Source organism: Bubalus kerabau, chromosome 2, assembly GCF_029407905.1.
Source record: "Bubalus kerabau isolate K-KA32 ecotype Philippines breed swamp buffalo chromosome 2, PCC_UOA_SB_1v2, whole genome shotgun sequence".
NCBI classification, from domain to species: domain Eukaryota; kingdom Metazoa; phylum Chordata; class Mammalia; order Artiodactyla; family Bovidae; genus Bubalus; species Bubalus kerabau.
The window spans coordinates 29137618-29154135 of record NC_073625.1 but is presented as its reverse complement, the minus strand read 5'-3'; the positions used below and the strand labels follow the sequence as shown (position 1 = coordinate 29154135).

General features: G+C 39.9%; 1 protein-coding gene across 7 annotated transcripts in view; it reads right to left on the bottom strand.

The window, feature by feature from the left end:
• FAT1 (FAT atypical cadherin 1) overlaps nucleotides 1-16518 on the bottom strand; it is a 127718-nt gene that overhangs the window by 32203 nt on the left and 78997 nt on the right. For all 7 annotated transcript variants that reach the window (XR_008710122.1, XM_055567326.1, XM_055567329.1 and 4 more), the window contains 6 exons: nucleotides 13948-14009; nucleotides 11821-12150; nucleotides 11064-11274; nucleotides 8476-8615; nucleotides 3752-4027; nucleotides 3432-3642 (listed from right to left, as the gene is read on the bottom strand). Coding sequence is in view for 6 of the 7 variants with exons in the window: in XM_055567326.1 (XP_055423301.1) it covers nucleotides 3432-3642; nucleotides 3752-4027; nucleotides 8476-8615; nucleotides 11064-11274; nucleotides 11821-12150; nucleotides 13948-14009 (1230 nt within the window). In the remaining variant the exon portion in view is untranslated. The remainder of the gene's footprint in view (nucleotides 1-3431; nucleotides 3643-3751; nucleotides 4028-8475; nucleotides 8616-11063; nucleotides 11275-11820; nucleotides 12151-13947; nucleotides 14010-16518) is intronic.

Below are 16518 nucleotides of genomic sequence, written 5' to 3'. Positions count from 1 at the left end.
AAAAGAAATTAATCACCGAACAGGTTGATCAGCAGCTTGGAAAAAATTAATACATTCATTAAATACTACATTTCTATTTACGGTTTCCCAGGTGGTACAGTGGTAAAGAATCTGCCTGCCAATGCAGGAGATACAGGAGACTTGGGCTCGATCCCTGGGTGGGGAAGATTCCCTGGAGGAGGGCATGGAAACCCACTCCAGTATTCTTGCCTGGAAAATCCTATGGACAGAGGAGCCTGGTGAGCTGCAGCCCACGGGGTTGCAAAGAGTCAGACATAACTGAGTGACTGAACATGCATATATATCTATTTGGTTTTCTTTTCCTCACTGATACTATACTTCAATCACTGCCAACAACCATTTATTACAGGCAGAACCTCATTTAGAAGAACTAACAAAAGGAATGTGTAAGGACTAACTGGAAATCTGTGATAAAAATTTTCATCGGCAATGTGAAATTCAGAAACACTCTTTACTACATGTAGTATTTTTATTTTGGTAAAGACAGCTCTGAGCTTGTCAATAACAAGAAGGTTACACAGGAACACAGCTGGTTAGTTAATATATGGATCCTACCCATACATACACTACAGCAGAAACCATCAGATTTGTAGATGGGAAAGCAATGTCATGTTTATGTGGAAAAACCCCGAGGGCTGCTGAGTGGCTAAAATGCATCTTTGTCTGATTGAGTAATAGCCACATTTACCCATTACCGAAATACACAGATGGCATTTATGAACAAATTAACAGGGCAGTGACAAAAGTCTGTACTAGGGTGGAGCCTCGGTCATTCACTTTAGGGGAGATTATCGCTGATTTCTAAAGTCTTAATTTGTTCCTTCTATATGAACAAGGCAGTTATCTGGACAAACGTGCAAATGTGTGCATGTCAGCTGTGACTGTATTATATATACCTACACCCCAAAAGGCATGTCAGAGAGCTGTGCTAGGACCTGCCTCTACCCACGGAGGACACGCTGTGGGTGCCCACTGCCTGACAGTAGAGCAAGCTCTGTAAAAGTGGCAACCGCAATGACGTTTAACCTAAGTTTGGGGAAGAAAACCAATTCTAGTCAATACATATTTTTACTGAGTGTCTTCTAATTCCAGAGGTTACAACAGTTTTGAAGACACAATCATCTACTTTAAAAAAATAAATAAAATACTATAGCTCAGAGTATGGCACAGATGTGTCTCTAAACACATAACTGTTTCTGAAAATATTCTTCAGTGACTTCCATTTTCCCTAAAGACTTGTCATCAGACCAAACTTTTTGCTCAATAAATTGCTGCTAATTAAACCGGCAATGTTATGGCCAGAATTTATAGCTACTCTTCTGAGCTTTATTAAATGACACAAGTCAGGAGCAAGTGAGTATGAGTACACTGTTGAACGAAGGCTGTGTGACCATTTAACAGTGTCAACAAATTTACAGACACGTGATTCTATCGCATTTTAGTGGCAGTCATTTCCTAAAAATCAAGTGGAATAGTATGATTTTTACATTACCAAATCTATGAAATTATCTTAAATCCACATTTTATATCCGAATAGGCCCCTTGTATTATCTGGTTTTTGAGTGGAGACACAGTTCCATTCCTGGAATACCAGATTACTAATCCCATCAGTCATTACAGGCATTTAAAGAATTCTCATGCCTTCAGTCAGGCACCGACAATCATATTTTAAACACCCAGTTGTTGAAAGTTATGTGAAAGCTAAGGGAAAGTTTAGCATTTTCTCCTACACAAACCCAGCCAGTTTGTCTAGGAGAAAATTATTTTATTGAAGTGCTCAGGCATGTACAAATGTAATGCGCTGCTTTTTTTAATGGATAAATTTCTGAACCAGTGGAAAAATCATCTTTATTCAAGTCAACTACACTACAATACATTTCAACACTGCAACCTCAGGCAGTATATGAGGTTTTATTTGAAAGAAATGGCCTAAATTTGGTCATTTTCAGGAAAAACATGAAACTTCAAATATATTAAGAAATAAAAATCGTTTAACCACATAAAATACAGTGATCAAGCACTGTTTTTTAAAAAGTGCTCTCCATTTGCTCAGTTTTGGATTATGTGATCTAGAGTTAGTTATACCCCTATCAATTCTAATGCCTAGAAAGATATATAATTCCTAAATATGCAGAGGTATGGACTTATTAAAAAAAAAATCAGGTTAACGGGATGATCTCAATATCCTAAAATCACCATAGGGAAAGAATGGAAGAGAATATGAGCCTTGTACTAACAATGGCAGAGAGAGATGGGAAATTGGAAGCTGCTTTCTCCATATTTAAGCGCTAATATTAATACTAATAGTATTTGGCATGAGTCAGGCAAGTCCTGGAGCAAGGTAACTTCTGACTGGATAAGTCGCATGCTCTAGAGCAGATCCCGGCTTCATCAGGGGCAGAACTCGTTTGCAAGAACATACGTCTATGGACTGATGGTAGCCCCTACCTGCCAAGCGCAAGCGTGAATGCTCCTAGCAGGGCACCTGGCACATAAAATGACAGTCCAGATGAAGACACAGATGACTGAAGAGCAGCTGCAACAGCAAAGAACAGCACGCCACTCTGCTGCCACCACGGCTGCTCCAGGAATCGGCAGCAAGCCTCTGGCGCCCTGCCGGGTGCTAAGTTGAGTCAGTCGTGTCCGACTCTTTGCGATCCCAGGCTCCTCTGTCCATGGGATTCTCCAGGCACCAATACTGGAGTGGGCTGCCATTCACACCCGGAGCTGTCCAGGCCCACAGTTCCAGCTGGACTTCCCACCCTTGCTGTCTCCTGCCCGACTCCAGCAGGGCCCCAGCCTTGTCAACATTTCTTCAAGTCCTTGTCCCAACCCAGGGACCTACTGCAACCACCCTCTTCCATGAGTGAAATGCAGCTGTGAAAGATGCATGGGGGTGACAGCGGCAGAAAAGCGAAACCTGGAAGGGGTAGGAGCAGCATGGTACCCTTCATCGGACGTGACCCAGTGAGAACTGCATGAGTCAGCACTCCCATCATGGGGCTTCCTGCTCTGCCCCAGAGAAAACACTCTCTGACTAAATGAAAAATGTTAAATCACTGGGCCAGCCTTATTCTAAGAGTATCTGTGGAGGACCGTGACTGTGTGGTTAAAATCATTTTGGAAATCCTAAATTGGTCAAATAAAGTTTTCTTCACTGCAGGACTTCTCAGAGCCTTGAATTATGCTAACATTATGAAATCTTTGAGAACATCACCCAAACGTAGTTAGGACTCTCTATCTTTGCTTTCTAATGAATTAAAAGTTCAACTTTTTTCCTCTTTCTCCTATCGGTTTAAGCAGTTTTCATAGTGATACACAGAAATCTTTCAACATCTAGAAGTAATTTTAGAAAAAATATCTTTCTAACAAGTGCAAAGTTATAAACCTATGCAGTGCTCCAAAAATACCTGATTCGATGGAGTAGAGTACTTCAGCATTTTTCCCTTTGTCCTTGTCCAGAGCTGTAACCTGCAACACAACTGAGCCCACAGCTGCAGACTCGTAAACCCGCCCTTCGTAGGAGGAGCTTGTGAACCAGGGGGCGTGGTCATTGGTGTCGCTGACATTAACAACAATCCTTGCAAAGTTGCGCTTTACAGGGACATCTTGATCTCGTACCTAAAAGAATCAGCATATTATCAATCCTGTTACAGTTAAAAATCACTCTCAATCACATGGAGCCCTTCAGGAACCATATGGTAGCAGAACAATGAACAGAAAGCCCTACCATGACTGTGAGAATATGCTGGTGAATGGCTTCATGATCAAGCTTTTCTGACGTATAGAGAGAGCCGGTTGCAGGATCAAGACGAAATTTCTTGAGACTCAATGGATCGATACTGCTCTGCAGAGTGTAGATGAGTTTGTTTTTTTCATCTTTATCCACAGCACTGATTTGCAAGATTTCTGTTTCTGGCACTGTGTCTTCAGGAATAACAACTTCATATTTTGATGTAGAAAATTGAGGACGATGGTCATTTGTGTCTATTACTTTGATGAATACCTGCAACGACAAAATGACTCACATAACAATATTCCTAATTACAATGTTTTCGTGTTAAAAAAAAATCAGGAAAAATCAGATGCACACTGAAAAAAAAACTAATTTTGAGCAAAACAGAATTCAAACATGAGAAATAAAGGCAACCAAAATCTGGAATAAAAAAACGTTTTAAATTTTTCATTGACATACTACCTGTATTAATATGAGTAAGATAATAAAGACCTTTCTAAATTATTGAGACTAATTTTTGAGAGAAAAATGTAACACACATTTCTTTCTGAAATGCATACTTACTTTCTCTTAGGTCTCCAGAGAAGAGATATTTCTAGATTACTCATGGAAAGATAAAAAATTTACTTTACCAAGTTTCATAGATTGATTTCCGGTATCAGATTTGCACCTGTAACTATTAAGCTACTGAGGTGAGGATGCTACTTAAAGGTCACAATATCTGAAGTTCTTGCTCTAATCTTGCAAACTCCAAATCTCTACCCATAAGATATTGTGAATAAGAAGGAAAATTAAGAATGTGCTTTAAAAGCCTTATATTTTTTGATCACAAACTACACATAGATAGTACAGACATTTCTCACTTAAAAGCAATGTTAAGTACACTGGAGATAGTTCTCTTAAGTATGCCAGGATAAGATGAAAATCTTAAAGGAAAAAAGAACAGATGTGTATAAAGTGAGTCCCAATCTAAACTAAAAAAAAAAAATTTACCCTGACAGTAAGAAGATTAACTTTTAGATTGAAAAGACACATGTGGATAAGGGATAGTAGAAATCACTATGATTACAAAAGGCAGTTCAGTTATAAACAAGAAACCAGAGCTTCACTAGCTCATATGGAATAAAGCTCAGTAGTTTGAATGGCACAAGAGGCCAAAGTCCCTGGACCACATGAGGGTGTTTAACCACTTTGGGGTTAACAGAGGTTAGCAAGTATGTGGATCAGAGCCCTTTTCATGAAGATGATACTACCATTCTGTTCTAAGAATACCAAAACCTCAGTGGTGAATCTTGAACATTAAACTATGTGAATACTAAGTGCATCCACCAAACCCCAGAAAAGTTTTATGTAAAAGTTATGTATGTAAACATTTAAAACTATAGATACCTGAAGGTCAATGATGATCCAAAAGTCATAGCTATAAAGATAATTTCTATAAATTAAATCATTATATATTCACTTCCAGTATACATTAAAAGACCCTGATGCTGGGGAAGACTGAGGGCAGGAGGAGAAGGGGACAAAAGAGGATGAGATGGTTGGATGGCATCACCAACTCAATGGACATGAGCTTGAGCAAACTCCAGGAGACAGTGAAGGACAGGGAAGCCTGGCGTACTGCAGTCCATAGGGTTGCAAAGAGTTGGACATGACTGAGCGACTGAACAACTGAACAACAAATACATTAAAATGTATTTTTCTCACCAAGTGCTGGGCAGAAATAGTTTAATCCTTCTTCAAGATCACCTGATCCCACCTAAACAGGGACAGCTGGAGTAAGAACAATTCTTATTGATAAAGCAATTCAACTGACATATTTTCTGGGCACGTCCACACTCAGCACTTGTGTTTACGGAGGGTGTAAAGGAATTGTGGACATCCCTGCCTGCTGAAGCTTTCAACCTCACTGGGCAGTGCCTTGCACACATAGGTTTCCTATATTACCAAGGAGGTTTTCAGGAGTCTAGAGATGGTCTGGGCCATTCAGGAAGCTTTTGAGGAGGAGGCAGACTCTGCTTGCACGGCTTTTCGACTGGCGGATGAAATACACCGGAGTAGAAGGAAAAGCTTGGGCACAGACATGAAGGCAAGGGAGGAATGAACATCCTGTCTCTAAGAGATTGCAGAGGAGGGCCTGGACCAGGGGTGACACAGTACAGGAGCAGGGAGAAGGGGGGTCCAGGAGCAGACCTGTCTCCCAGCAGAGGCTGAGAACTGCATGGCCTGTTTGCTCCAAACAGAACTGTATGGCCTGTGTGCTCTAAACTGCCCGATGGGGAAAATTCACCTCCCATCCTTCCGGTCGGGTCGACAGTCTGGCAGCAGGCAGGGCAGGCTGAATCGCTGGGACAGAGGATGGAGGCAGGAAGGTGACTCAGTGCCAAGAGGGGTCACAAGAGCCCAAACCGGTGCTCATGGGCAAGAGGGAACACGCGGGGAGCACTCACGGGGCACAGGCCTGAGAGCCTGGAGAAGGGGACACTGGAGTGTTATCTTGCTTCGCCCTCAGAGGAGCTCTATGAGGAGGGAGTCACTGTGCCCATTTCCCACAGAGGGCACCTGCCCACATACAGGTGTTAAGAGGCAGAGCCCCCGTTCAACCCAAACGGCCTGCCCCAGGGTATGCGATGATGATGCTCCAGAGACACCGAAAGAAAACATGAAAGTGAGGCTGTTTCCAAAATAAGAAAAAAACCTGTAAATTGGATTTGGCAAGTTACTTTGAGATATCAGATAAAGCAAAGTGCCTTGATTTAATACCTGTCAGCATCCTCAACAGAAGACGGCAGGACGGGAAGGCAAGGATGGCAGCTGTTCCAACGGGGCACCGACCGCTAGGTCACGACCTCCACCGCCCGCCTCTGTGAGGATGCGCCCAGCGTAACCACAGCAACGCTCTCTGATCCATGGACCTGATGCCTGCCGCTCCTGAGCTTGATGCAGCAAAACCTGTTCTGTTGGATCCCGAGTTTTCACCAGCAAACAGGCATCTACCCGCTGTGCCTTGTCAGCCTGGCTCTGATCTCCGTGTTCTTCTACAGCTGGTGCTTGCCTCTCTGCTCCCACTCAGATTCCTATCTTCCTATACTCAGCCCCAGACTGGGAATCAAAGCCTCATTACTGATTGTTCCCTTACCTCCCACACCTGGACAGGTCAGCCTGGGCCCTGGAACGGCTCTCTGATACTCTGATCAGCTCTCCCTGCCAGCAATTCACTACGATATTATCAAGATCCTCCGCGGATGACTCAGACTAAGTTACAGAAGTATGCCTGAAGCACTGAAATGGAAGAATTTCTGTGTCCCTGAGAAAAGAAGACTAGAACATATTTACTGGACTTTATGGGAATTTTAGTCACTGTATTTCATATGAAGCTCCTAACTACAGCAAGGAAAACTACAATTACCAGGAGTTATGTGCTAAGTGGTAAATACTACCTGTAGATATACCATCTTCAGGAATGAAAACGCTTGGCACCCAGGGTCATTTCTACGCTTTTAAGTTTCCTTTGCTAGACTTCCAGTTAGTCAATTACTTGAACTGATCTCCATACAGTTATACTTTTTAACCTTTCCAAATTATCCTGCTAAATTCATTACAACTTTTGACGCTTTTACTCTCATTTTCATGCTCTAGAGTCTAGCTTCTACAATGAGAACAGTTACTGACAAGATTGAATTAATACTGTGTTGGCAATTTTACATGACAGTCTCAAAATGACCCCAAAGCACGATTCATATATCAATTCTAAATACACTAAAAATCACAAGCATTTGGAGAAAGAAATAAGGTCATTTCGTAACTGACTTTAAATTATCTCTTCATTTATTAATTGAAAAGACATCACAGACTGTAATTTTTATTCTTCAATACAACTGAATGATTTAGCAGATGATCTGTCTTAAGATTTGAAATATTATAATCTAAAGACAGGAAATTGGAATTCATAAGCATTTTATCTTCTAACATTTAATTTCTTCCTTTTACCTTTCAGACACAGCAAATCATATACAAGCCTTTAGCTTCTACCATTCTAATGTAAACTCAAAGAGGACAGGACTCTGTGTCCTGTTATTCAGCTTTTGGAACAATACTTGGCACACAGCAAGTATTTAACAAGTTCTACAACCAGCCCTCACCATGAATCGAAGAGAACTGATACGAAAGAAGAGAATTTAAATGTAATTTTTAGGGCTCTGACATTTAAATTTGAAACTCAATGATCTGACCATGTCTTAATCATCAGACAGGAACAAATAAAGATGTTAGAGGAATTATTAGAACAGTTTAATCAGTTATTTTACACAACCAAAGGTAGCCAAGGGGAAAAAAACAATCCAAAAAGGTATTTTAAAAGATAATCACTTCAACCAGTTTTAATGCAAATGACTTGGGACAAGTCGTTCTCAACAGTGATATACTTTATACTAATACAATTCAAAATGAGAATTAAAAGATTTTGATGGCATAAAAATGTGTGAGGCTTTTTTAAGTCTACTTTCAAATTTTTAAAAACTGGCTAATTGCATTCAAAACCTACATCAGGGTTTATGGTGAATTTTCATTGCCTAAATAAAAGTCCTCAGTGTGTACATGTATATAAACTGTATCAACACAGTAACTTCCGATATGGGAACCTCAGAGGGCAGAACCGACTGTCCCCATTGCCTGTGGACCCCTAGACCAGAGTTCTGTGCCATCAGCCATTCACCTACCTGAGTCAGTATAGTGGAGGTTCCATCTGTAGCCTCAACTGTGAGGTTATAGCTTGATTTCTGTTCTGCGTCCAGAGGCTTGGCAATAATGATGGTCCCAGTGCCCCTGTCCACGTCCAAATGACTGTCGTAGTTGCCACCTGGTTTAAGTTAGGACAAACAAAAGTAGAAACAGGTCACAGGATGAAAATCTACCAATTATTTTTGGCTTTCTAATTTTTAATGGCAGTTTAAAAAAAAAAGAAGAAAGAAAAAAATTCTGATATAGTGACCAGACTGATTCCAGGGAGCTTTTATTTTGAAAGACCAGAAAACAAGGACCAACTGGAAAGACAACATTTGCTCACTGAAAAAAAAAGAAGAAAAAAGGCTGATCCACGACTGCTGAGGAAGCTACTAAGTGAGAAGAAGCAAGAACTGAAAACAACAACAACAAAAAATGTCTAATTCTACCAACCAATTGCTGAATTACTTTCAGTTTGTTTCTTCAAGGGTTTTGAATACTTTACATCTCAGGAGCTACATATCGCATCATTTAGTAACCAAAGGTGGCCACTTAAAATTTTACTTAAAAATTTTTTTTACTTAACAAAATTGTGACAATTAGAGCATACAGATCTAATAAAATAACTATTAAAAACAAATGTTAACTTTGAAAAAAATAGAAGTTAATGTCAGTTAGTCCTGACTCTACACTATTGGAAATTTTTTCCCATTGCTGTGGAACACAAAGCTTAATGAAGCCAAGTTTTCTATAATATTAACGTTACCCAAATGCATTCCCCATCATATTCAAGATAAAACTCTCTTTTCAAAGCTATTGAACTTGAGATACTTATACCAATGAAATGAGATGGCATGAAAATAAAGTCTAAACATCGTGATGAAGTTCTATGACTAAATCTAACCAAAAAGCAGAACAGCACATGCACAAAACAGAGTGTTGAGTTAAATCTAAAAACCCAAGGATCTACGGATGTATGGAAAGTCAGTAGGTTTGCAACTGGGATGGATGAGCATGGACCCACTATGAAAAGAAAAAGCAATGAAAGATGGTCACTGGAAAGAATAAAGTTTGAAAAATGGCTGCTTTTCTTTAGATCTCATAATCTGAGGCAAATTATGTGATCTCAGCAGATACCTTCTGCTGTACAGTTCAGGTCACAAGTCATCGGAAAGATGTAAAACACTTCTCTAGCAAGTGTGTCTCCTGGCACAGCCAAAAAGAAGCAAGCATGGAAGGCAAGCACAGAACAAGGAGAGCAATCAGTCACAGCGGTTCTGAGGCAGTCCGCTTACATGGTGGGGCCGGGCGGGGGGCGGGATGGGTCGGGGGTGGCGCTGAGGGGGTGTGAGGTGCTGCTTGGGGGCAGCCTGCTCATCTGGAAATGCGACAGGAATTAAGGCAAAGCAAGCAAACTGCTCTCACTGCAGCTGACTATGAAGAGTCCTTTTGGTTCATTTAAAACTAAACTGTAATGGTTTCACAGGTGTCGATAAGATCAACAATTTCATTCAAAGACCAAAGTTGGGAAAATAGCCCAGCTATCTAGAGGGAAAGTTTAAGGGGTACAGCCTGAATCCCGTGTCCCAGAAGCTTCAACCTGCTGAGACAGCAGCTGGGGCAGGAGGGCTCGAGGATGAAGAGGGAAAAGGGATACTGGGTTCCAGCTAGAAACGACCTGAATATACCTCTGATTTTAATTATCTTTGTAATTAAAATACTGTGTAGAATAAGAATTAAAATACTAAGATATCAAAGTCTAATGTAACGTTTTCAGGATGTTGTACGACATTCTATGTCTAGCTAAATTAAATGACAGAAAAAAAAAAAAGAATTGGCTGAGGCATATAATTTTTTTAGCCTGATTTAATCTAGTGATCCCCCAGGTGGTACAGTGGTAAAGAATCCACCTGCAATGCGGGAGACATGGGTTTGATCCCTGGGTTGGGAAGATCCCCTAGAGAAGGGAACGGCTACCCACTCCAGTATTCTTGCCTGGGAAATCTCTGGACAGAGGAGCCTGATGGGCTACAGTCCATGGGACTGCAAAGAGCTGGACACGACTCAGTGACTAAACAACAACAATCCAGTGAAGCCAGCTTCCTACTGAAAATGAGGTAAATCAAACTTAAGTCATAGTTGACACTACCACTTATAAATTAAAAATTTTAAGCATATTCCCTATAAAATACTGACATGTGACAATCACACAGGCAGTTATTTTAAACATTCAAAGCACATTCATTAAAAATAGTTACGTGCCATATGTCATATACCAAGAAGGAAAAATTAAGAAGCTGTGGCTTTGAACCAAACATTTATATTTCTCTGTGTCCTTTTGATGTACTTTTAAAAACCTTATTTTTATATTAATAAGGTACATACACAGTGCTTTTATTTTTATGTTGGATATTACCGTAAAAAAATGTTGCAGGCAAAATGATGCAATTTAAAACAAATTCTCCACTTACAGGTCTTACTATCAATTTTAAATTCTGAGATGTGCACAAAAAGCAGAAAACCAGAAATGGGCTCCCCTCAGTGTGACCTAGACAGGACAATGAGAACTATCATGAACACTTACCGATGATGTCAAACCAGAGAGGTATGCCTGGAGGCTCAACAGATATGACTCCAATCATGTGAGCAACTGGATCACTTTCCATTACAGTAAAGGTAAAAAATGATTCTTCAAATGAAATTGGCTCCAGGGATGGTTTCGGTTTGGAAATCCATTCAATGTGGAGTCGAGTGGTTGACGACTTTTGGGGGCGACCATTATCAACAGCCTTAATCTACAAAATGTGGGCAGAGAGGGGAAAAAAAACCGCATATGAAAAGCTGCATCCCATAACTGAAGCATGCATTGGTTTGGGCTGTAGTCCATGGGGTCACTGAGGATCAGATACAACTGAGCGACTTCACTTTTACTTTTTACTTTCATGCATTGGGGAAGGAAATGGCCACCCACTCCAGTGTTCTTGCCTGGAGAATCCCAGGGACGGGGGAGCCTGGTGGGCTGCCGTCTATGGGGTCGCACAGAGTCGGACACGACTGAAGTGACTTAGCAGCAGCAGCAACACTGAACCAATTTCAAACACTTAATATCCCGTGCTGTCTATTCCATGTGTTTAATGCCTGATAAAAAGAGCAACCTTTTCATGCCTCGCTGAACAGAAATAACTGGAATAATGAAGGGAAAAACAAACCCACACTTCCCACTGTTAGGTTACCACAGGGAGGTCAGTAAATGAAGAGAGAGAAAGTTGTGAGAGAAGAGACTTAAGGCTAGATTAATAGTCAAAGCACGGAAGAAATTCAAAGACTAGATCTTCACTCACTGAAAGAATATCATATTCTCCAGCTCCAGAAAACTTCTTGGACAAAACCACTCCCGTTTTTGGCTCAATAAAAAATTTGCCGTGCTCATTTCCCTCTTCGATGCTGTAGGAGATTTCTGCGTTGGGACCTTCGTCTTTGTCTGTGGCGATCACACGATACAAAGGCTCTCGTTTGGCATTTCTTTCCCGTTCTGGCTTTTCGCGCTCTGGGAGTCTGATCTTGTAGAACTTTTGCAGGAACTGAGGCTTGTTGTCGTTTTCGTCAAGGATCTTCACGATGGCTCTTGTGACGGTTGACTTGGGGGGGCTACCGTTGTCTGTCACAGTAACCTGTTGTTGTTTTTTTAAAAAAAAAAAGGTAGTATCAAGAAATGTTTTTAAGATAAACTGTATAAAAAGTGAGTGTCTTCTTCCTAATGATAATCAGCTTTGGTATAAGCCTCTGCAGTTCACACGGCACTATGACACACACAGGTTCTCTGACCACTGCCCTGTGAGGGGGCAGGACCACCTCTTCACTTTCACACAGCAATTCGGGGCGGGGGGGCGGTGGGCAGGGGATAGGGAAGAACCAGCTCTGAGCTCCGGCTCTCTCCTTACCCCGTCATCCCTCTTCCTCACACACCCTAACGGTAATGTGACAGCCACCAAATGTTAAGCTCTCACAAACTTAGTATTTTTAAGTGAAGGAAGAGGTACATGAAGATTTTGTTAAGTACGTAAAGAGTCCTCTTATATATGTTTAAAAATAGAATCTTAACATGCTGCATTTAAAAACGATCACTTTTAAACCTCATCAATAAAATAAGTTAAATCAGCCAGTTAAAATACACATTAAGTATAAGGAGCAAGCCTTTTAATACTAGCGATCCTTTTGCTTGGCTCTCTTTTATTGTACAGAAGTTTTGGTAGAGAGGACACAAACACTTAATTGAAGGCCAACTTATTAAAGAAGGTTTTCAGTAAAAGAAATGCAAAATAACTTTCATTCTAGGTATTCGTGTATTGAGTTTAGGTATGAAAATCTAAGATTCTTGAGGATTACACTGATGAATGGTTCTGTATGCATAAGAAACAATTTCACCCTCAAATTATATGTTCATTTCCCCTTCAATATGTACATTAAAAGGAACGACCTCAGTTATTCTCCCCTCACCCACATCCTCCCAAATTACTCAATGTAATACTAAAACCATTAAAGTGGACTGAAGTTTCCTGTGGAACTATGTTCCTTTTAAAGCTTGGCAGGTGTAAATTCTGTTGTTTATAAAAGTGTGAATGAATGTATCCTGAGGGTACTTGTCAAGACTATTTAAGTAAAGTTAACTGCTTTAATTAAAGTACATGATTTTCCTTCCCAAACTCTCAAAATAAAACCAAATGGTATTTATTATTTTAATTTTAACTTCTCAAAATATTTCCTTTTGATCAGTTTTCATATGATCCATAGGGAAAAGGAAAAATTAAAAAGAAATACACCATGTACTATGCTTTGTAGCATTCATCAAATTGTTCCTAAATTTGGGGTCCCAACCTGCCGCCAGTCACAAAGCTTTTCACACGTGACTTAAAAAAACAAAAAAAAACCACAAATTCTTTTTTAAGACAGTCAAATCCATGCCAAGTCTAGCCTTCAAATAAATGACCACAAAAGGACTCCAGAAAAACATACATGATATTATAAGCAAACTAATCTTATTTCCCATCAATATCTTACTAGCATCTTTGAAGCCCTAAGTATCTTATACCTGCTCCCATCGGCCTTTGACATTCACTGAGAAAACAGCCTCCAGAGTGGGGCACACGGATACCAGGTGTGCAGTGCGGTTCTGACCAGGGTGACAGGGCCACACAAGGAAGGCTGCCAGCGTTTGCAACCTGCGGCTCTGGATGTTTGGCATCTGTTTATTTTCTGGGAATAAAATGGTGTATAAAGAAGACCTGAACTATACTCACAGTGTTGTCTTTATTTTCCTTTTTCTTAATAACCAGAAGCTAATATAACAATATAGCAGCAGCTATGAATGACTAATGTGAGACCACTCTTTCTCATAATATTTTATGGTTACAATAGTCTTCACGTTATTACAATATCCTTCAAATTATTAAAAATAAAGAAATGCTTACTTCTAATATGTGTTCATCTTGCTGCTCTCGGTCTAGTTTCCTTGCTGTGGTTGTGATGAGACCTATGAAATGATAACAGCTCATGAATCCTCACAAAGTAAAGTCCATTACAAAACACCGTAACTGAAACCACACACTGAGAGTAGAAGTTTGAGTAAACGCTTAATCTATTCTCAAGAGGAATACATTATTCATTCATATATAGCTAATTATTTTATTGACAAACATATACATTATTTATTAACATACTTTATACTTTCTCAGGGCTTCTCCGGTGGCTCAGACGGTCATGAATCCGCCTGCCATGCAGGAGACCTGGGTTCGATTCCTGGGTTGGGAAGATCCCCTGGAGGAGGGCATGGCAACCACTCCAGTATCCTTGCCTGGAGAATCCTCATGGACAGAGGCCTGGCAAGCTACAGTCCATGAGGTTACAAGGAGTCAGACACGACTGAGTGACTAAGCACAGCACACAGCATACTTTCTCTTCTTAATAGTTCTTAAACATATGAGATAAATGACAAGGATTAAGTGGAAAAAATCAGTTCCATTTAAAAATTTTGTTTAGTAGTTTCTACATTACATTTTCTCAGAAAAAATTTTTATAGAAAGATGAAATTATCCAGGATTTCAACCTCATCCGTATCTCCTGTGACTGCTGCAGAGATGATTAAGAATTGACAGAAAAAGCTTCTATATCAAAAAGGACTACTGGAAAATATAATGTTGACTATGATTTATTATCTTTGGGCCATCCACCCTAAAATATGAGGAACTGTCATAAAAAGTAATGGGATTTTCCAGTAAATGCTAGTCAAATAACAATCATTTAATTTCCCCAAAAAAGAAGAAAAGGATCATTATCCTCAAAGAAACCCCATGTCCATTATTTCTTTGATTTTCCTATCAAATAAGAATATCTATATCTATATCTTACATCTTATATTATATATTATATATATAATATATCTTAATATATTTTAATTCATTAAAATTAATGAAATATATTCTTATATTTCACACAAATTAAAAACAAAATCCCTCCAATCACTAAAATATCCTCTGCAAATTGTGTTGATGATGGACAGGTATAAACTGGTTCTGACATCAGATGTGAGGATCAGGTAAGGCCTTTAGGTGGCAAATCACTGCTGTGACTAAGCCTCCTTTTGCCCAGCTTTCTGTGGCTTTCCACAGAGAAATTTCTCAAATAATTCATATTTAAGAACAGATTTTATCATTCTAATTGATTTTCTCCTATTATCCTAGCTAATTTGACAAAACTACCAATTGAAGGCTATTTAAAGCATTTCTCTAAACTTGTAAATGAAAAGTTTGTGTTTTCATTTAATTCAAAGTCTTTTTTTCCCTTAAATAGTCACTAAGAATCTACATCAGCATTATCTTGCCCACAATTCAGTGAAGCAACGCTCTCTTTTTAATAAGGACAACAAAAGACTATATTGTACGTTAGAATCTGGGGTTTTTCCAAAATCGTATTTCTAGATTAAAAGAGGTTCAAGGCAAATGGTTCACAATGCTTAATGGTGTGAAAATGTGGCTTACTGTCGCACAGGCTTGATTTTCATTAGTCAAAAAACTTTTAAAGTTAATCCCCTTTTTCTTTCCTTATCAAAAGTTTACCACACTTTCTGAATGTGGTTTTAAGGAATTCAAAAATGACAGAAAATCGCTGTGATTAGTCCCATCTAATTGTCCTCATGTACCCATCAGAAACTTGTTCTTAATGCTAACATCGCAAGAGGCCACAGCTTGTCATGTTCACAGCAAAACAGGGTTCTGCTCTATAGAACATAATGATTCATTACAGGAAATCTTAGCAAATAACTTTCTATGACCAATAAGTAAGTATCTTAGCAAATACGATTCCTCACTTTACAGTTTCCTTACAGCACACCAGACTGCTAATGAGGATGACCTTATGTCCATATTACCAGTTCAGTATAAAGACAAAAGAGTTCCCTGGGCAGCTCAGCTGGTAAAGAATCTGCCTGCAATGTAGGAGACTTTGGTTAGATTCCTGGGTCAGGAAGTTCCCCTGGAGAAGGGTTAGGCTACCCACTTCAGTATTCTTGGGCTTCTCTGGTGGCTCAGATGGTAAGGAATCTGCCTGCAATGAAGGAGACCTAGGTTCGATCCCTGGGTTGGGGAGGTCCCCTGGAGGAGGGCACGGCAACCCACTCCAGTATTCTTGCCTGGAGAATCCCCATGGACAGAGGAATCTGGTGGACTACAGTCCACGGGGTCGCAAACAGTTGGACATGACTGAGCGACTAAGCACAGAAAGACAAAAAGCAAACCTATCACCTAGGTTTGGAATTAACTGAATGCTCTATATACTTAAAATTAATTCTCCGTTAATTCAAATGCAATGTTAATTCCATTTAAATGCAATGAATTCTATTGTTCCTTTTTTAATCATCCCAGCTGCTCCTACCCATTCCTCAGCCTCTCAGTTTAAACCTCACTTCTGAGGTCTCCTGTGACAAGCCTAGCCTGGGGTTCTGCTCCTGGGTTTTCCAGGCTCTCTCATTTGCTCTGTCATAACAT